This window comes from Apteryx rowi, unplaced genomic scaffold (assembly GCF_003343035.1).
Source record: "Apteryx rowi isolate R43461 unplaced genomic scaffold, aptRow1 scaffold_113, whole genome shotgun sequence".
Lineage (NCBI taxonomy): Eukaryota > Metazoa > Chordata > Aves > Apterygiformes > Apterygidae > Apteryx > Apteryx rowi.
In genome coordinates, this window is record NW_020447342.1 from 958,381 (window position 1) to 980,222 (window position 21,842).

The window sequence follows — 21,842 nt, forward strand, 5'->3', positions numbered from 1 at the left end:
CCACACCCGGGTAGCGACAATATATCCCACTGCAGAGTTTCCATTATGTGCGGGAACAGCACATAAAGAGGTCATTCAGTCACATATTATTCAAAAGCTACTTCGTGGCCACAAACTGCTAGTGAGCACTAACCTTTTTGTCATGTAACCTTTGAATAATGGGAAAGCTTTGGGTTTTATAGTTTTACTCCTTGTATTTAATTTTTAAATGACAAGGTCACTAAAACTCATGCACGCTGCAAAAAACGTCATGCAGTAGTTAAGGTAAACCATCCAAGCAGTTTTTATTCATTAATATTCATAAATACACACAGCAGCTTCATTAGAGATTTTTCATTTTTTCCTCTTCAGTTTGAATGTGGAGTATTAGGAGAGCCTTTTGCATGTCAAGGTACAGGACACAGAGCTTTCTGCTCTGCACTGCAACCTACATTTACCTGCTAGAAGTAAAAATTAGTTAAGTGGAAATGATTATCATATATATCTTTTCTCTCTTTCTTTTGAATGTACACAATGTAACAAGAGTGACAGACCTGAAATTACAATCACCAAAACAAACCCAAGATAGTTGTTGTCCACTTTCATTGGCAAATACAGCACAGAGGACATTGTCTGCGAAGTGGGATGTCATCAAAGAGGAGGTGGAGGAGGCTCGTTTCCTTTATTACTCTCTTTTAAATTTAGGTTTTCTAAAGCAACATCTAGAGGCATAATATCTACACAGCCCATAGCACCAAAATCGGCAATCTCCCCCCGCTCATCCTCATCTGAGGAGGAACTTTCTTCCCGCATCAAAGTGGACAGTAGAAGCTCTTGAACAAAGAGGCTGCAGTCTGCCCGCTCGCTTTCCATTGACTGACGCTCTGCTTCCGACATCTTAGGATCATTCAACCTGCACAGCAGCGAGGAAAGAGACAAGACAGGCAGTTGGTGAAAGCCCAGCTCGCTGATGGCACCACGGGCACGGGCTGACTGAAAGGCCCTGGCAAGCCATTCCTCCAGGAACTGCCTGGATACTGCTGCTCGTCCTCGGACGTGCCCACGTTGGACAACAGCTGACACCCCAACGCAACAAGCGCATGTTTAACACCTCCTGCTCCGGTCGCTACAACAGCCTTCACATAAGCGGATCCAAGGCCGAAGGAAAACACAAAGCTATTCATGAAGTTTCCTGCTATTCAGAGAAGTCTTTCAGGGGGGGTACCGGCATTCCCTGGACACCCATTAGGTGCCTGTTTTTTCTCCAGGTCAACTCCTAAATTCACACACAGCACAAAATGCGTTCCTACAGGCGTAATGCCTACAGATCCCCAAAGCACAGTACACCACTCACACTGCCACTTCTCTTAGGGAATAGTGCCTACACYGATAAGCAAAGAAGTTGCTCGCTCCTACTCTGTCCTACCGCTAAAAGACAGCAACTGYGTGACATTTCCAGATACTTCTATTAAATTTCTCAAAAATAAGTTTCTGAATGGGAGATGTCACATAGTATTATTTTGAATTTAGATTAAAAAAAATTGTATGACATCAAAAGGTTGAGCCAAATCCAAGTTTCTTGATATAGGAACTGCTAAAATCACTCTGCTCTTCCTCAGCATCAAATAGAAAAACAAGACCTGTTTGGGGCAGGGGGGAAGGGGCATGCAGGAAACCTTTTGGTTTCAGAAGGTCAATACTCTGAACCTGATAAAAGAACCGGAGTGACAGAGTGGTGACTCCTCTATAAAACAAACCTGTGATCTAAATATAGTTTCTACAGCAGCCATGTACACTGTTTATTAATGGCATTCTTTATTTGCTTTGTTATTCATTCTCTAAAATATTTAATATATAAATGCCTATTCAACCTTCAGCTTTTACTAAAGATTAATTTCCTATTAAACAATACTGCGTTCTCATTCCACATTATGGCTCAAATTTACAAATTTACATTACTGTAAATGCCCTTGTTTTGTTGGAAGTAGAAGGGGAAATGAGCACAGTTTAGTTAAGTAATACCCCTTTAATTCCTTTTGAAATAGAGACACAGAAAATAATATTTACCCATTGCCTAGGAGCAGACACATAGTAGGGTTGAAAAGGAGATGTTACAAATGCAAACAAGAGCACGGTATATGTTAACTCCAGACTTGATCAGGGATTTGGCAGAAGTCCCTTGCCTGGAGCCAGAAGCAGTTTATATAGCCAAAACTCAAATTGTAAGACTAACTTCCTTTTCAGGGTCTGCAGAAAACAGCTAACTCACATTCAGGTCTAAACCTCTAAACACATTCCTAAACATGCAAAAAAAATACATAGTGTGCTTGTGCAACTGCCTCTCATTTTGCATACACTAGAACACCACTGGATATTCCTGCAGCCAACTCTTCAAGTTGGCTTTCTGGAAGCAAAAGAATTTCCTTCAGGCCAGCTATGAACTGCTACTCTTGGATATTAAATTTTGGATTTCCTCCTGACAGTGTGAGGAAACCGGTGAACATTTTATGATTTTATATAGAAACACCTAACTGTATACAAAAACAACTGGAAAGCTCCCAAACATCACACTACTTATGAATACAATCCACAAAAGATGTGACATTTACTCTGATATTTTGAATATCGTAATAAAGCAGGCTACCACCACATCTTTAAGCACATTTGATGGAGTAAACAGGTTTAAGAACGCTTCAGTGTATGAAGCTTATTGCTTTTAGTGGTGCCACATTAATTCAAAGAGTGAAGCAGTCTTCCTTTAGATTTCAATTTATGGGTTACACATTCTGGGGCTGCTACTGATGTTAACATCAATATATTCTGATGATGTATTAGCCTATTAATCCTGGGACACACTTAATCACAATTAAGGACCCTGCTTCAGTTTACTAGGGTAAACACATGACAGTTCAAATGAACTCTCTATCAGGACTGAGGAAAACAGAAATGGTAAGAGAGAAATAAAAGCAAATCCACAGAACAAGTTACCTTGTAAGAAGAAACTGGGAATTCTGGATAGTCTGCTGACTGTTTTCTGTGTTAGATGTGTTGGTTGTTGTTGTAGATTGTGTAATAGTGGTGGTGACACTGCTCGTGTTGGTGCGTCTAGTTGCATTGCGTGCAGTCTCCAGTTGTTGTCTTGCTGCCTGTGCATGTTGTCGCTCCAACTGCAGTTGCATCTGCAGCTGCTGTAACTGAGAGGCAGAAGGGCCAGAGGAATTGAGCTGTCCTCCTGCAGAACGCCTCACGCCTGATAACTGAGATAAAAGCTCTGCCGGAGAAGAGAAAATTTTCTGAGGTGAAATATCTTAAATGAGCATTACACAATAGAACAAATACATCCTGAACTTCAGAGCATCAGTTACTGCTTTTCATCAGTGAAATCAAAGACAAATAATGTTGCAGAGTCCATGAAGCTCTTGGGCAAAAAGACCAAGTTCATTCTGTCTCTCACAGCGTAAGGAAGATTAAGACTCATTTATGCACAGGTTCACTCCAAATAAGAAATCAAAGTTTAAAGCCTTCTAAATAGTAAGAGAGCCAATCTATAAGGAACGCCCTGTAAGTCATGTCCTTTGCAGTGATTCCCTAAAATGTTACTTCAAGTCAAAACAGCAGTTGACTAAGAAACCAGTTCAGTTAGGCTTTGGTTAGGGATTTTATTTTCCTCTCAACAAATATGCCTCCAATACAGAGGCTTCACCTTCCCAATATTCTGGAGGGAAGCTGTGCTGYAGAGAAGAGAAATATTCAGTTAATCAAAAAAATTTTTCTTTTAATTCAGTTATTCGAGTTATCTTGACTGAATCCTTTCTTCCTTCAGTTAAGAAAACATTTTCAAGTATTGCCTGACACTGAAGCTCTTGTTACAAAACATTTTTATTATTAAAATTTCTACTTATGCCAGAAGCACAGAGAAGGCCTAGCCATTAAAAAAATTCTGGCCTTAAGTCTTCCACCTCAGAGATATRGAATGTTTATGGCAAGTTTTGTACTCAAAAAATTTTTCAAAATACATACTAGCAGTAAATTACTAAACAGTAATTTAGTCTCTTCTACACCCCAAAGTTGTGCRTAGGCACTTCTTTGATTCAAGGAGGACTGAGGAATTAGGGGGTGATGTTGTTCCTGTCCCCTCCCCTCTACTTACAAAGCTATTACAGTAAAATAGACAGAAAATTATCTTGATCTAACAAAATACAATCCTTTTAAATAATTATGGGAAATAATTATTATAATATTTAAATAATTATGGGAATAAAGTGCAGTAATTTTGTGTCGGGAACTTCTAGATGGTCACTTTTATCAGCAGAGATAACCATATCAAGATTAAATAAATTTATATTTCATTTTAATTACTGGAAAACACCACAGGGAGAAAAATGTAAAAATGTAACAGATGCTACAAAAATTACTTATTTTAAATAAAAATTGCAACTTCAGGTGGTCTTCAAGATTTATCATTCCAGTTAAAGGAAAGATATATAAAACTGCCGGACAAGATGTAGCTGTATTTATTCTCACTGGAAGTTAAAGCTTTGAGTACAGCTAAACTATATTCTGGAAGCAGCTGTGAGCTTGAGACAGAGGCTTGGTATGATACGGACACCCAAACTGAGCAGAAGGCTAAATGCAACTTCCACCACCCTAGAAAAGATTCAAAAGAGCGTCATTTTATCACATATTTAATGCCCCTAAATGGGAAGGCCTTGCGAGGCTGAAAACAACCCGGGGCAGTCACTTTGCATTTGACTGCGCTGACCTAGCAGCTGTTGCAACAGAAAGAGGCCTGGCGCTCCAGGCTATGCAAACACCCTCCCTTCTTGAAAAAACTCGACTACTTTTCAGACCCTCCTGTGACCTCATTTAACTCATTTATTTTCTCCTCTTGTTGCGATAGTTTCCACAGCTAATTTAATGAGTTAAATCAGGTCACCGAGGTCCAGCAGAACACCAGAGCCAGCAAAGAAAAGGCGAGGGCACCGCGACTGAGGAGGGCAGTGGAGTCGCAGTTCCCGTTAGGGACAAAGCCCTGTTAAGCGGGCGGGCTGGCTGCCTCTCAAGAAGTCAAACCCTAACAAAACGACGCTCCAGTTTTAGCATTTATGTCTTCTCAGCATCTGAAGCAAAAGGTGGAGAACAGGAAGTTCTGAAGTTTCCCTGGTATTTACACTGGCATGGTGAAAAACAACACAATAAAAACGTTAAGATTTTCCATCAGGAGAACTTTTGTCTTTAGAATCGTCTTCTTTCTCTCTTTTTTTTTTTCCTCTGTAAAAAGTTATTTTCATATCAAAGCTAAACAAGTACTAAACAAATTATACCTGGAAACCCTAAGAGCACATCTTTGTGACTGTCTGCAGTTGAAAATGAGACTCCCTTCTTCCCGTCACAGCTTTCCTAAACTTGACCACAATATGCTGCAAATGCTTGTAACAATACATTTAAAAGCAAATTCGAAAAACCTCTGAAACGAGCAAGTCTGSCATTAAAACTGCATTCTGAATGTAAACCGAACATCTTTTACATGTTCATTTATAATACTCAAATTCAGCTAATTTCATTTTCATGAACTCTTTAGAGTTCATGCTTTGTGAAATCGTGCTAAAAGAAACTGAAATTCATAATCTCCTCCATAAACACCTTCATACATGGCAAATTAAAATGAGTCGTACCAATGCATGTCATGGAAGTTAGAAACAATTACGTGTAAAAACACGTACTATCTGTGGACAGATTAGCCTTGGGAATAAGCCTTATATTTGCTAGAACAAAAAGCACAAGCTAAGGGGGTAGAGACTTCAGGCTCAGCAGTTCAAGGCACAACCCCTGTGGACAATCCAGTGAAGCACACTGTCCATCAGTAACCACCCATCAGTTACACTTGCACTGTGGAGCACCTTGTAAATGCAGTTTCAGAACACAGAAAAGCAGGGCAACTGTTATCTCAAATTTTACATCTAAAAGTCTATACAAGAAAGATGCTGGGGTAAAAATCTGTGGCTTCAGCTCTTACCAGCTATAGGATCCATGGCTTCTCTATTGCTTGGAGAATATGAACTCTGAGAAGATGAAAGCCCGCCAGTGGAACTGCTAGTAAAGTGCATGTTTGATCTACGTGCGCGGGGGCCTCCCAAACCCCGGCCTGGGTGGAACATTCTACGTACATGCCGAACGCCACTGGATTCATCGTAACCACGAAGTTAAGAAAACAGAAATGTTTGGTGCTGGGTATTAAATGGCAAGAGCACTTGCTATGAGAAATACTTAGGGGCACACTATTCTTTCACTCAGGAAAGTGATTCAACTTTTAAAGTGAAGCTGAAGCGCACTGCAGCTAYAGCTGCCAGTCAGACTTACAGATCTAACTCATGACCCCCAGCGCTGTGTACACCAAACTTCTCATCTTTCTCCAGCTTTTTACTATGTCTAAGAAATATCAAGATGGATTTCTTACTTTCTAGAAGTTTTCTACCAGTTAGAAAACTCTGACAATGCATGTTCAGCCAAGTTTATTACTGAGATATAGGGATGTTATTTCCACCCACACAAAAGAAAGAATGCTATGCTGGAGTAAGAAAAGGCTTTGTAAGCCATAACTTGTTACGCACAGATATGCTGAGTATAGCCAAGCTAGAACTATCTGTATGACTGAGGCTAAAAAGCCACCTTTAAACAAATTTAAAATGTTTTCCTATTACAGAAAGAAACTGGGCCTTAACGAGCTGTCCACAGTCTCTAGGGAAAGGAYATACCTTGCAAAGAAAGCACAGCAATCATAACAACAAATATGTGCAGCCATTTGTGACAACTAAGTGCTCGTCCTGGCCTACAGAGCTGACTCTACTCAAGCTGTTAGGCCAACGTTGAAGACTCACAGTTTGACCTTCAGTATGTGGCTACCTGTGGTAGTGATGTAACTTTTCTTAGATAAAGCACAATTAGGCTTTAAACAAGAAATTTAAAATCATTTCTCAAAACAAATCATCCTCAAATCATCYACTTCTGGTCATATAAACACTTACAACATACTACTGAATCAGGATTGCTGCTTTCAGATACACAAAATAGCATCAGAACTAATGACCAGGAAAGATAAACTGTAGCACAGGTAGCAAAAAGATGGATGTCAAACTTCTTTAAATGTTTTTGCTATCAGAGAAAACAACACTGTCAAGTATACCTACAGTCTACTCACAGTATGATATTATTTAAAATTAAAAGGTTAATTTGCTAGTTGATATACAGATCTCCAGCAACTAAGTCCCAGGAGAACCAGACATGYGAACACTTGACTATAAAATCAAAACAAGCAGTTACAGTTATTGGATCGATCAGGCTAGTCTCTTTTGCTCAACTTAGGAAAGGATATTAAATCTCTAGGAGCTCTGTGTTCCAGTGTAAGATGAGCTGCAAAGTCATCTGTGACATGATTAGGATCCCCTCCAGGTAATGCTGCACATATTGGACAAATCTGAAATGACAAAGTAAGATAAAAAACAACTTTATCAACTTTACACAAAACACAGAACACACATCACCGAGTCAAGCACGTGACACTGATTCTTATGCTTTAAAAATCACATTACAGGTATCCACAAATATACCTACAGCCCCATATTAAAAACAGTAAATGTGCTCAAGTGCAGGTGTTAATTTCAACATCTTTTCCTCTATGATTTCAGTGATACTATGAAAACCAGAAGTAGAATTTTTAAATCCAATGTGCAATGTCTTGAAAATTAGTCTTTGTACACCAACTGTGGCATAGACAGTAGGGTGTGATTATGCAGGATTACTACGTGCCCGCTTGCACCTTCCTGTGACATTACTGACTTTAGTCATTGCTCTTCAAATCCATAAATAATTTCTCATTTATACTAGCAGAGGAACTGTGGGAAGCAGAATGAGGCCAAACATGAATATCAAACTGAGGCCATCCATCCAGGTAGCATCTAATTACAGGTTTGGCAGAGAAGGGTTGATCTCCTCATCCCTACCCAACAGTATTTTGGGAGAAGGCACATATGTTTCTTGTTTTTTGTTTTTTTTTTTAAAGTCAAAACACACATTAACTAAGCAAAGCAGACCAGCGCCATTACAACTGTCATTTATCTCTTATTTTTTCTGAACGACTTTGCATACCTGCTTGACAAGCTGGGGTTTTTTTGTTTTTGTTTTAATAGTTTTGCAGGCTGATTTTGAAGTTTTAGAGATCACAGATCAAAAAGAAGAAAAAATCCATTCCATATAAATTTTTTTTTTCCTTGCAAATATTAAGTGCTCATTATTAACAGCACATGGACAGTTAAATACAACTGCCATCTATACAGTTTTCTCTTTTTTTCTTATATTCAAGTGGTCTCGTCTTTGTGGAGCAGCCCTGCCTGCAATGCAAAGCTCTGGCCCCTGGTGCTCTTCATGCATACACTCAAGTTGTTCACAGGAGCCCTCAAATGACTTTGGGTATTAAGGACACGTATGTAATAGCACACACATCTGTCTTACTCTTTTGGAGGTGAGAAGGAGAATGTCTTTGAATACATTTATTGCAAAATCTCATCTGACTTTTAGAGTGCTGCTACATCTTTAGTGCCAGTTTAATTTTAGGAATCAACTCCGAGCAGAAAGGCCTTTTAAAAGCTTCTTGCTACAATCCTTGCCCCTTTATTTTCAATGCTCAGCATTTCTCTTCACTGAACTACTCTTCCCAGACTTCCCATCCCTACAGAAGCAATACGAGCAGACACTGTAGAGCAAAGATATTTTATTACGGCATGAGGGAGGACATAGCTACCAGTAATGCAGTGAGTCGACTGCAGTTACCAATTTCAAATGCCAGAGAAAAGCCTCACGCAAACAGAACCTGAGTGTTTAAGGTAGACCAGAATTTCATGAGACAAAAAAAGGCATATGACCCTTTCCTCCCACTCCAAAACTAAAAGCTCCCTCCCAAAGTAACTTTTAAAAAACCCTTTGCGATATGCAAGCAGGACTAAGGACAGTATTTTCACCTTTGCAGATTACCTTTTATAACTACTATGGCACATTTACCTGATAAAACCATGCAATTTTAGAGCAAAATCAAGAATAAAAACAGATGAAATGCAACATGAAGAACACTGATTTTAATCCATGATTTTGAAATGTATTTTTCTGCTATGAAAATTTCAATTTTAAGAGCTGCTTTTGGGCAACCTATCAAACAAATTATCTCCWGAAGAAATTCTCACCTCAAAACCACTGCACCATTATTAACAGGGGAAAAAAAGAACTGCTCTCTCTTCTTCCCAAGAAGACAGTAACAACCACCTTCCCCAGCAATCCAAATGTAATAAATATTCAATTATGCCAATATATCATACAGCTATTCAGTAGGGAGATAGGAATGTATGTATATACGATAGAYGAATACAGAGTCCAGAGTCTTACTTTCAAGCAGCTTAATTTTCAAGCAAGAAAGTCCCCCTCCCCTTTTTTCACTGAGCAAGCAGAACCACATCATGAAAAGAACAATGTGTTTTGGAAAGTAATGAAACAAAAGAACCTTCTACCCAATTTAACAGAACAATGGAATTATGAACAGCCCATATTTCCCTGAAAAGAGGAGAGACAGTCCTTAGAAAAATATCATCTAGAAAAAAATGAAAAGGAAAGTAAGGAGAAAATTAGGCTCCTAACCCTGATTTTCTAGCATGCACAGAATTCAAGAGCTTTTTCATTAGGAAAAGTTCATAGAGCATTGTTAAAGGCAAACAAGAATTTAGTGAAACATTAGTGTTGACAAAATGCCTACCCGTCATTACAAAGACTGCAGCATCACTGATCAAGCGTGATGCAGCTAACATAATCACTGTTAGTATAATGTGCCTGAACAAGTAGTACAGGCTAGAGGAAAACAGCATCAAGAAGTTTCTCCTGGAAGTTACCTTTTTTTGTGTTAACAAGTCATATTATTTTGCAATCCTCATTCGTATTTCATTCAAAGTTCTCGGTCGATTAGGCTCCAACTCTGACAGAGTACCTGCCTGTTTCCAGAAGCACTCTCATATTACCATTACCTCCCTACTTATATACAAGGTATGTAATTATTTTGAGCTTACAGAAAGCCTGTCACTTGCACTTAACAGGAATTACTGTAACATTCAAGAATGRAACAGGAACCATTTACTTTGCCTCCTCTATTTTATTACTGCAAGAGAAGTTCTCATCAACTTTTCACAACATGTCAACAAGCTGGTCCTTACAGCTCAAGCAGGGGAGTCTAGTTACTGCCTTGCTGAACATGAGAGAAATCTGCTAAATGCAATGCAAGAGCAGAAAATTTGTGTCTTTATTCTGAAACATGAATCAGACATGACATTTGAGGAAGTTTCCTAGTATTTTTGGATTTGCAATGCTAGCAGACTTCTACTTGACTGCTGCATTTTTTTCCACTGATTAGTCCACTTTATTGAAATTCAACAGCAACAATAACAATCATCATAATGACAGCCAGACTCTTCTGCACTTGCCCTGTAATACTGACTACTACCATTGGCCATTTGTTGGAGAAGAAAGGCTGATAATTACTGAGGTTTTAGCTCTCATCTAAATCATATGATTTTTTTATTTTTTAGAGTGGGTAATATTGAAGACTTTAAATAATCATGATATTTATGACTGCTTCCATAGATACCACCATAACTTTTTGATTRAAGTACCCACAATTAAAGCAATTACCTTTAAGGTAATATTAAACTGCCTGTCTACAAATATTGAACATTGCTATATATGTAATAATACCAAACAYCCAAGAAAATTGGCAGTCTCACCTTCTAACCTGTGCCACTGAATACAAAAATGGCATAATTCAATCCTGGCTTGCTAAAAGTATTAAAAGTATCTGAAGAGGACTTTTTTCTCCCCCTGTTGAACAACAGTGATTTACTGTTAAAAAAAAAAAAAAAAAAAAAAGAGAAAAAAGCGACCACCACCAAAATAAAAATAATTCCATCCCTGCAAGCCTGGTTTAAAGCTATCAAATAAGAACATCTTTAAATATCTAGAGCCACTGTAAGGACTAAATGTCAGTATCTAAACAGGAATAAGTGCTTGAAAGCCTAGAGCCACAAAGGTTTAGAGGAAAATATGGATTCTTCAGTAACATTATATAGTCTTTTACTAGCTATAGTAAAACTCCACTGCCCAGCTCTATGTATAGTCACGCTAAACGCTTAACACAAAAATTAGATTTAACACTTAGCACAAACACATACAATCATATTCAAGGATTAAAATATTGTCCTTTTATCAYGAGTTTGGAACAAAGATGTAGTATAATAATATTGCAGACTGACCCACAACTGAACAGTAAAGACTTGCTTTCACACACACAACTCAAATCAGTGGAGTAGCAGATGTCTGAAATCACAAGACTAGGCTTTAGGAACTGAATTCTGGAACTCACAGCACAAACAAGAACATGTCAAATTTAATAACCTAGAATCTTAATGTTCTGTGCCTGGAACATATCACTGACATCAAGTGGTGCAAATCAGAATTACAATACCAAGCCACCACAGAAAGTCAGCCAGACGCGGAACTTTCAATGGCTAACGCTATGTTTAAAACTTGCAAAGTTAGAGAACAACACAAGACGACAGAACTTGTAGTGTGTCACTAACATGAGTTATGGTCCTGCAGTGCAGCTGACATGAACTGAAACAGTTTGCTTTCCTATGTTGTTAGGAAAGATCAGAATAGTCATTTCTTTACAATGCATTAATAATGAGTAATTTGCTTAAAGCATTCACATTTTTCTAGGAACCTAAAAAATGTCGAATGATTATAACTAGACAAGAGCGCCCTGGAGGTCCTTCTATAATTACATATTCTTCCAGGGTTATCAGCATCCATACACAAGCACAGATCCATCCTCTGCTGCTGGAAAGACACCTCAGCCTCTTGGTTGAGAACTTAGGACTGCTGCTGAATTAATGCAACCGGCTTTAAAAATAAATATAAGACATAAGGTAACCCAAAAACAAGACCTACAGACTCTTCTAAAACAACAACAGCTTGAACATTCAAGCACCACCAGCATTTAGCTTAGAGTTGCAACAAAGGCTGAGAACAAGCCTTTAATAGCATCAAAACTGAACTGCAAATTGTTCCTGAACACACCCAGACTTTTTTTTTTTTTTTTTTTAAACATAGCAGATAACCTGTCTTGCACTTAGGAAGAATTTCATACCTGTAACATCTTTTGGCACAAGCAGCAATTGCATCTAGATGATCAAGACACTTAATAAAAAGCAGAACCAACCACTTTTTCCAATATGGTATATGTTGTACAAATGAAAACTATGATGACCATTAACTGATAATGGACATCAATAGAAAAATCAAGCAAGTGGTGAGGTGAAAGGAAAGAGCAAATGCCACTCCATAGATCAATTTAATTTATAGTGCTATTTTTGCATAAGGGAATGAACCAACACTGTCTAAGTTTTTTCAACAGGATTTAGTAATTTTTATTTACTTGGGGAGGAGAGAGAACCCATGTTAGCCCTATCTTTGTTAAAAAAAAATATATATTAAAACTCTTATACATAGATTTGAATTTCAAGAGCACCCATGAGTAGGGTTTTTTTTTTTTTAATAATTGAAAAGCCTTTCCCAGAAAAGAAAAATATTGTGATAATGCTTTAGAATCAGGAATTTACATGACATGATTATCCAAAGAAGTTATTTTTTGCTAAACTGGTTTCTCCTGCTCCCAGAGACAAACAGAATAACAGGAACTAAAATCTCAGATAAAAAAAAAATCAACAGAAATACTTATGGAAAAGTATTTTTAATTCTATCAACTGTCCTAATGGGGAGAGGTGGAAAGAAACCCTTGGCTTAACAGCAACAGTTCCAACAGAACAACTTCTGATTCACAAATACACCTAGGCCATTACAAAAGCTGTTTAAAAACAGACAGTTAAATTGGTTACATACCTTCCTTTCTCTGCGAATTACAGAAGACTGGCATAGCTAGAGTCTTACAAGATACTGTGAACTGGTCTGGCAATTACACAATTGGTTGTGACAAAAGGGAGACATATAATACAACAGAATAACCATGAAAAGATTCTAAATATTGTCTTAGAGAAAATAAGTTCCTAAACATGGCAGCCTTACTATCAGGGTAACCAAAATGGCAACCATACTAGAAAAAAGCAATTCCATTATATCAGGATATCTTTAAAATGTAGAAAAATTCTGATGACACTTTCAAATGCAGGTACATGTTTTCCCACAAGGCATTTAAATGAACATATGCTTCAAGGAAAAACAGAAAACCAAAGGGGAATACTAGTTTTCCAGAAGAAAGATTATTTTTCATATGCTACCATCACAAACGAAAACCAATTCTGAAGCTTCTTACCACTTCTGTTGATGTTTCTGCATGTTCAGAAGTAACGTGTTCTTGAAGAGATGTTTCCGTATAACCCATTTTTCCACAATAAGGACAAGTAAAAGACTGTGGTTGCTCTACAGAGAAAGCTTCTCCACCATAGTACAAATCTAGAACAGAAAATGTTTTGATAGAGATTACTTTTTAGCAGTAAAACAAATTATTTTGTCCATGAAAATCTGTGTGTATGAATGCATGTGAACGTAATCACTGAAAAATTAATCTGGTATTTGATTAAAATGGGTATTTTAATTCTGTATAAAAGGCATATTCTGATATTCAAAAAGTGTTCAATTACTGAACTGACAAAAAACAGACCAAATTTCATTTTCATTAGCAAACATAACATAGTTTTCTAATATTCAATAGCAGYAAAGGTTGATGGTGCTGCCAAACCTCCACTTTTCTGCCAGTTTTATTATTCCTAATACTAGGTCACCTATAGTAATTTAGACTGGCTTAAAAGAGCTTTCAAAAACTGAACTCTCCACTCTACTCTTAAAATTAGATTTAAAACAGTAATTTAGAAGTACTGAGTGACTCAATATGAACAATATTTGTGCCATACCTGAACCACTGTTTAACAATAAGAAGTTTTAGAAAAGTCTTGAAGATAAATTGTAGAAGACTGATAAAGAAAAAGGAATCAGAAATCTGCTACACACCAGTTTCAACATTTAGGCTTGTTGAATTTAGACACTTTCATACTACTGATGAAGTAGGCACCTTTAAGTTGCTAGTTCAGCAGTTCTCCAAACTGATCACGAAAATTTAACAAACTATGCAAGAAAATAATGCTTTTCTTTCTCTTTCTCTGCAGGGATTGTGTATTCTACAGGAAAGATGAATAAGCTTTAATTTGCAAATCAAGACAAAAATGAGGTTTTCTTGAGCAAATAATTTAAAATCTTTCACAGACATTTTTTGCTAGGACTTACTGATAAATAACAGATATACAGAGAATTCTGAATATTCTGTTCTAATTAAAAATTGGACAAATTTCAATGAATACAGGAACTTATGTTCTGCACCACAAGGCAATATCCATCTAATGTATATCCACCTAACATCCTTCTGCAAGTATAAGTAGCAACTTCTCAAGGTTTATTGCATCTTCTGCTATTGAACTGTCTTCAATAGATGACTAGGAAGAACAGAACAGCATTTCTTTTGTTTCTGCAGCCATACAAAAGACATTGCTTAAGCTAAAGAAATTAATTCTCAGAATGAACACACCAATAAGATGTTGCTGTAGATGCTGCATATTTAACAAGACAGTTTGCATACAATATTTTACTAATAACTAAGTTTTGAGTGTTAACACTCCATGATCAATGCAGGAAACTCCAGCTTATTAGTATCATGATCGTAAGTGCAGTTAAAGATACCAGATCAATACAGCTCCATAGATGCAACACACTGCAGAACAAAAGTGTTCAGTAAGTCCCTGCCCCCCTTATTCAGAAAACTACTTCGGGAAAACCTCCATGCTGGAGGATGAGAGAAAGATACTTCCTTTCCAGAGGCAGCAAAAAACGCCCAAGTAGATACTGCCTGACAAACTGAGCATTTTAGCCAGTCCATCAAATTATCTGTCACACTAAACTTAAGTTCCATCCTGAACCTAGACTCTTATTTCTAAGACACACACACACACACGAGAGTACCACATGCCAAACTACCCAGGAAAAGTTCCCAGTCAATTAAGTCATAGTTCTTCAAAGCAGCATTTGAGGTTCCTTGAATCTTCTGTACACTGAGGTAGAATAGTAACTTTTCAATACAGAGAACAGAATTGCAAATTCAGATGTGAGTGAAATGGAGAACTATGCAGACAGAGTCAGCATCAGTGTACATCGGAAGAGATGCCTCCCAAAATCTGAAAGTCATTTACATAGCACTAACAAACAGAAGCCTGGAACTATGATTAGAGGGAACCTATATGTCTTAATTCAAAATATCTGTCCTTACCTGATCCCTAGAAACCACAGGAAGAATTAGTGAGGCTTGGAAGAGGAAGGTCTATTAAGGAAGATCTACTTTCCCACATCTGAGAGAAAGGTCATTGGCCACCACTTAAACATATTCTACTCAACTGTAGAAAACAAAGCTACCAGGCAGGAATAAAACATCTTACAACTTAAATCTGCTCATTAAGTTTAGAAGCTAAGTATCAATCAGCCTGAGAGTGTTTACTGCATTGTCAAAAGACAAAAAATGCAACAGGAACAATATAAAATTCCCAACATCAAAGTTTTTAAAACTTTGGTACTTACCCCTCATTCAAAATTAGTTTGTGTTTTTTATGTATGGGTAGGTCAGTGCTACAATTACTCTGGCAGGCGGCCAGAAAAGAGCTGGGGCTGAGGCAGGATTACCCCAATAGCATTTCAGAACTCAGACAGCCCCTGTGTCAAGGCGGTGAGCAGTAGCAGCCTACATGATGAATCAGATTTATTTACATGCTTAACTACCTTTCAACTTGAATAGCTTTCCTGAAGTTTTAGCATACACATTTTCAATGTGGTGACCACTCTTGTTTGCAAGTCTTCCATGCTTCTTTTATTTACACGATATAGAATAAAAAGTTACATGAAAATCAACCCGTTTCAAGTGAGAAGTGTTATCTGTGGAGCCTAGCAATGAGGAGGAATACTAAGGGGATCATTTCAGATATAACACAAAAGAATTACATAATTCAGAGGACTCCAAAATATTTGAATGAATTGCTAACTAGCACCACTTTCATGCATTTTTCACAGAGTACTCTTCTGAAAGTTTCCCCAAGATTCACATTCAGTTTCCAATTTTCATGTTGCCAAAAACCTGAGTGGGGGTAGAACATCGCCAATATGCCGAGGCATACTCAAATACAAATAATTTAAATATGCCATTGCTTCAAATGAGCAAACCAAGAACAATGCTCACAAGGGACAAGTTCTAAGTCACTGAAACAGTCTGAAGGGATTAGCAATACACAAAGTGGAATGTCCACTCTTTCAGAAAAATACAACTGAAAGGATAAAGATTCAAAATAACAGGTACCTAAAGCATACAATGCAAAATGCTTCAGTGACGATGGATGAAAGAATCCTCCTTAACATTATTTGAGTACAAATTCTAATTAAAGAAGCTCACTGCACTATTTGTTACAGCATATACCAAAAAGGAAAAGCTTAAAAGCATTCTTGCTTCTACAGTGTCATTCCACAGGGGAAATGCAGTAAACTTGAGTTCTCACTTTTTCACTGTCCTAAAACTCTAAGAAAGTTGAAACCTATATAAAGGCTTCAGGAGCAAAATAAGTGAGATAACCAAACTTCTGAAATCAATAGCTAAAAAACCTCAAAGCTTAACTACTTTTAATCTGCCTAAAACAGTATATGCAAATACTATACTGTTCTCTGAAACTCAGTAATTCAACAAGAAATTCTGCAAAATATTCTCCCTAACTGTGGGAACAGCAAAATGCCAGTCTCACATACACACACACACTCTGAAAGTTAATGATAATGTATTTAGCTGATCCACTGATTTCCCTCAAGCTTTGGTATGATCCTCATGGTGATGATTAAATACTTATTTACTGGTTGTAAAACCAAGTCTCCATCTTTGCAAACATGGACGCACACACGCAACAACATGAAGTCAATTTCCCTCTGAGGACCGTACCCAGCTGAGCAATCTCATTCCAGGAAATCTGGCACCTTATATACTGATTTGGATAAAATAAAAAGACGACAACTTGAAGCAGCAAGCCAACTGAAAAAGAAGGGGAATATCACTTTATTACCCTTCAAAAGATTTTCATATAGAACTAGATATTATTCTTGAATGTTGTATCTACTATCTAGAAAAAAAAATCCTTCAAAATTATTACATGCTCTGAATACCTCTGCCTAAAAACCTCACCTCATTTCATGAGCAGAAGCATTTTGAAGTATGAGAGAATGACTGTCGAGTGAGTGAAGAGTTAACAGGACTGAAAAAGTCTGCCAACTGATATGCTCAAGGCTGCAGACTAGAAGAGCTAACAGGACTGAAGAACGCTGCCGCCTGACAAGGCCGGGGAATCTGCACGGACCCCCAGGGAGGGAGGAAGCGATAGGGAGGTGTTGTGGTCTTGCCTCGCTAGCAGGGTCCTTCCAAGCAGACAAACAGTCCTGTTATTATGAAACTCGCCGAGGTCAGCAAAGGCAGTGCTTGCCCAGAGCCCCAGCCGTATAAAAAGAGACTTGGCAGCTAAGAGAGTTTGAGCAGGGACAGGAACATGACCTGACCATCCTCTCCGGCTGGACCGTGAGTACTTCCCCCCCCCTCCCCTTTTCCTGGGACGCTGGGTTAAGGTAACTCCTCGAGGTTGAGAGCCCTCTCACTAAGAGAGTGAACAAGAAAGCTTTCAAGTAGGGATAAGCAGTGCTTCCAATTACTAGCGCAGTAATTGACGGTTTTGGGCTATCCTTTCTGAATCAGTAATCGATGGTTTCGGGCTATCCTTTTTGAATCAGTAATCACGTTATTTTAATGGATGTTACTAATCTAAGAGCTTGTGTGAGAAAGTAAACATAGTATTTTTATTACGTTACTGTCTCAGTCATTACTATCAAACCTTCATAGCGTGACAACGACCAAACTCAGCTTCCCAGATGAACAAATGGCACAGAGCTGCAAGTAGTCTGAAGTGAGTGGTAAATAAACCAGGATGCAGCTAAAAACTCTCTTCCTTTGATATACTTAATTCAGTCCAGATGTCAAAAGTTTCATCAGTACAGGGTGTTCTGTCACACCAGGGAGGGGTTTGACGGCTACTGTTTCTGGCCCTTACTTTTAAAGGATTTGAAACAAACCACTTATTAATAAAAATAATAGTCTACTGGTCTGAGTTCAAGCCTCCTGGTTATACTGGCATATATACTCCAGGTAATACCTGGTTCCAGCCTCCTGCATATTCCTCCCACTGCTGCCTCCTTTCACTTCTTGTAACTCGCAGCAAACTTGCAATTGCATGCTAGACAAGTATGCCTTCCTTGAGGGCGTAAGGGAAACCTCAATAAGAAATGAAATCACTTACTGGCTAATCCAAAGATTTTTCCTTCAGAAGATTACACCTCACTCCTTTTTCCTCCTTGATCTTAATCTCTCTCCACCTTTTATATAATGAAACTCCTGCCCCACAGAACTTTTCTAATCTGAAATACCAAGACACCAGATATGTTTTCTTTTAAAATATAACCTAAATGAAAAAAGAGGTTGGTAATTGAGTGTAGAGTGAATTGTACCTTTTCGTCTATTTTTAAAGTTGCTGAATGGCTATTTCTCTACCTGTCCTTTTTACAAAGACATCAAGAATTCTCAAGAAATTAATGTAGTCATGCTATTAACACTCTCAAAGGCTCATAAGGCCCTAGTGACTAGAAGTATGGGAAAAATGAACAGGCCAGGCCTCTAAGACTGCAGAAGTGAGGCATCCTACAATTATATTACTGTTTCCGTTTACAGTTATATTACTGTTCTGATGAGACTGGCTCATGACCAGAGAATTATCCCTTCTGGCCACAAAGAAATCTTTCAGATAATGAATTTTGATTTTTTCCAAACACTTTCCTACACAAAATTTTGAGCCTGTAACTCCTCAAGCTCCTCTGGACTGCTAAAGCCCTCTTTTCAGAAGAGCTAGGAAGGAAGAAAGGCTTGTTCCGAAAGAAAAGGAAAAAAAATCCTGACTAAACACATCTCTCCAGGAGAAGATTTCTTACACATATGGCTTATCATATAGAGACAAGTACAAGAAAGATAGTAAAAGGATCAGAACACTCTGTAAAGGAGAATCAACAACAGCTTATAAAATTAGATTTCAAGCCTAACGGTGTTTGGAAGGTATAGCTTTCTAAAGAAAATGGATTTATGAAAAAACTCAAACAAAAAATGAGCAACCTCGCTTTATCATCCATCTATAGCCACAAACTGCATTTATTTAACAACTAAATCTTTAAATAACACGTTCTTTACCTATGTAGGAAGTTGGTAATGAGACAGAAAAAGTGTGGTATGATTCTTTAGGTAAAACCAATCTTTGAAAGAGATGAATCAGGCATATGCTTTATAACACCTTGTACACTGTTAAGATGTATTTCTTTAGAAGGGTACAAAGAAGCCAGGAATTTTAGTTTCATTTACTAAATGAAGTGTAATTTCATTTCAATTAGATATATCCATAGAAATAAAAAATGTTGGTATTACACAAGTTGTTGTATATTGACAAAAAGTATTTCTCACATCAACATTTGAACTGAAAGGTAAAAGAAACTAAATAGTGGCAAACATCACCTTCTAAAAAAACCATTCCTCTACCAGTGATCAAAAAGCATTACTATTCAAACGATATTATCCTGAAAACTGTTTCTTCTGTTTTGCTGCATATTTTCTGACCAAAAACCTTTCTAAACCTTGCTAGCTACTCTGCCACAAGTTTAAAGATACAATGCTTACTCACCCTCTATTTATAAAAATTCATACAAAGAAACAGGCCAACAGGGACCCTATGAAATCCACCACGGACAACTGTCCACCCTGCCCTGGGATGGCAGAGCCCCAGTAGTGACACTGGCCAGCGGCAGCAAGCGGAGCAGGGGCAGTGGAGCAGGGGCAGTGTGCCCTGGGCAGCCCCAAGGGCAGCAGCGACCTAGGTGGTGAGAGCGAGGGCACAGCCCAGGGCAAGGGCAGGGCAGGGATGGTCCCTCTCCTTGGCCTCGTTACACCCTGGCTGGACACAGCCTCCAGCGTGGGACCAGCGCAGGAGAGATGTCCACAAACTGGAGTGGATCTGGGGAGGCCATCGAGCTGTTGGGGCTGTAGCCCTTGCCCTGCAAAGGGAGGCTGCGGGACGGGGTCTTGTTGAGCCTGTAAAAGAAATGGCTTCAGGGACACCTCACAGCAGCTCCTTGTATGAAGGAGAGGAGTCAGGCTCTTTACAGAAAGAAAAGTTCAGACCAGATATAAGGAAAACATTTTCCCCCATGCAGACAGCTGAGCAGCAGAGCAGGCTGTCCAGAGAGACTGTGCCATCTCCATCCTTGGAGGTTTTCCGGACCAAACTGGATAAAGCCCTAAATAAGCTGGTCTGACCCCACAGCTGACCCCACTTTGAGCAGGAAGTTGGACTAGGGACCTCCCAAGATCCCCTCCAACCTGAATTATGCTAATGGTTCATCCTATGAAACTAACAAAGACACACAGTAATACAGCTGTACCATTCATCTGGACTCTAGTATACTGTCAATCATATATTGTGTCCTGCTTTATCGACTGGAGCGATCTACTTCCTGCACGGAAATCTCTATTCCCCTTATTTAGAACTCTCCTCTTTCACCAAAAAGGCAGTGCAAGAGCCACTTTTGCTAGAGTAGAATACCAGCTCAGTCAAATGTGGAAACAGCTGCTAATTCCTTCCAGCCACAGCATCAGTATTTCAATCTTTTAGCAAGATCTGAGTACAACTATGGCCAGTAGGAAGAAACAGTATATCCTCCATTTTTATTCATGCAATGAATGTCATCAGTTCTCAGTCTCAGTATTCAACCACAGAGCTAGGGAGTGCTGAGTTAAATGCTGCAGAATCAGACACACACTTTTGGGGCTGACAGAGGCTATGGCAGGTATTCAGTTTATTTGACTAGTTGGATGTTTTGTTTCTCTAGCAGCTGTCAGGGTCCTGACTGCACAAAATGGCCTTAACTGCCCCGATCAGCCTCAACACAGCCCTCTGTGCACACACCTGCTGCCCACAAGCCAGATTCAAGCGCAGCACTCCTGGCCCTGGACTATGTTGCACCCGTGCCTAGCCCTGCCTCCTGCTGTTTTAATTGTTTTTTCTGCATTGACCCCAGACCTGACTTGTTGTTCTTGCTCTGTTGTGTAATGGGATCTGTTCCTTGTCACCAGCCCTGCCTTGCACACCCTGTTTGGGTGCTGCAGGACTGCATGCTGTTAGTGAGGATATAGCCCCTTTCTGTACTGTGGTCACCCTCAGCCCCAGGTACCACGAACAAGCACAGATGCTGATGAAGATTACGAGGGATTTGATGTCCATCTGTCAATACTGAGCATTGCCAACACAGCAGATGCTGCTTGATGGCAGGGGCCAACTGGCTGGGAAGCAGCTTAGCTGAGAAGGACCTGGATGTCCTGGTGGGCAGCAAGCTTGACATGAGCCAGCAGTGTGCCCTTGCACCAATGAAAGCAAACTGTGCCCTGGGCTGAATCAGCAAGAGAACAGCCAGCAGATCAAGGGCTGCAATTATCCTGCTCTAGTCCACACTTGCTATGCCACCTCAGGGCACTGGATCCAGTTTTGAACTCCCCAGTTCAGGAGAGACTTTCAGAAAGGTCCAGTGGGGGGCAAACAAGATGGCTGGAG

At 38.9% G+C, this 21,842-nt stretch overlaps 1 protein-coding gene across 4 annotated transcripts in view; it reads right to left on the reverse strand.

The window, feature by feature from the left end:
• Window positions 1-259: 259 nt before the first annotated feature.
• The window catches only part of KCMF1 (potassium channel modulatory factor 1), a 52,483-nt gene continuing 30,900 nt past the window's right edge, over window positions 260-21,842 (reverse strand). For 3 of the 4 annotated variants that reach the window (XM_026077912.1, XM_026077903.1, XM_026077895.1), the window contains 5 exons: window positions 13,397-13,536; window positions 7,352-7,453; window positions 5,996-6,170; window positions 2,968-3,250; window positions 268-892 (listed from right to left, as the gene is read on the reverse strand). In XM_026077912.1, coding sequence (XP_025933697.1) covers window positions 631-892; window positions 2,968-3,250; window positions 5,996-6,170; window positions 7,352-7,453; window positions 13,397-13,536 — 962 coding nt within the window. In that variant the 3' untranslated portion in view covers window positions 268-630. Of the gene's footprint in view, window positions 893-2,967; window positions 3,251-5,995; window positions 6,171-7,351; window positions 7,454-13,396; window positions 13,537-21,842 lie in introns of all 4 variants that reach the window. The other variant, XM_026077888.1, reaches the window with a different exon arrangement.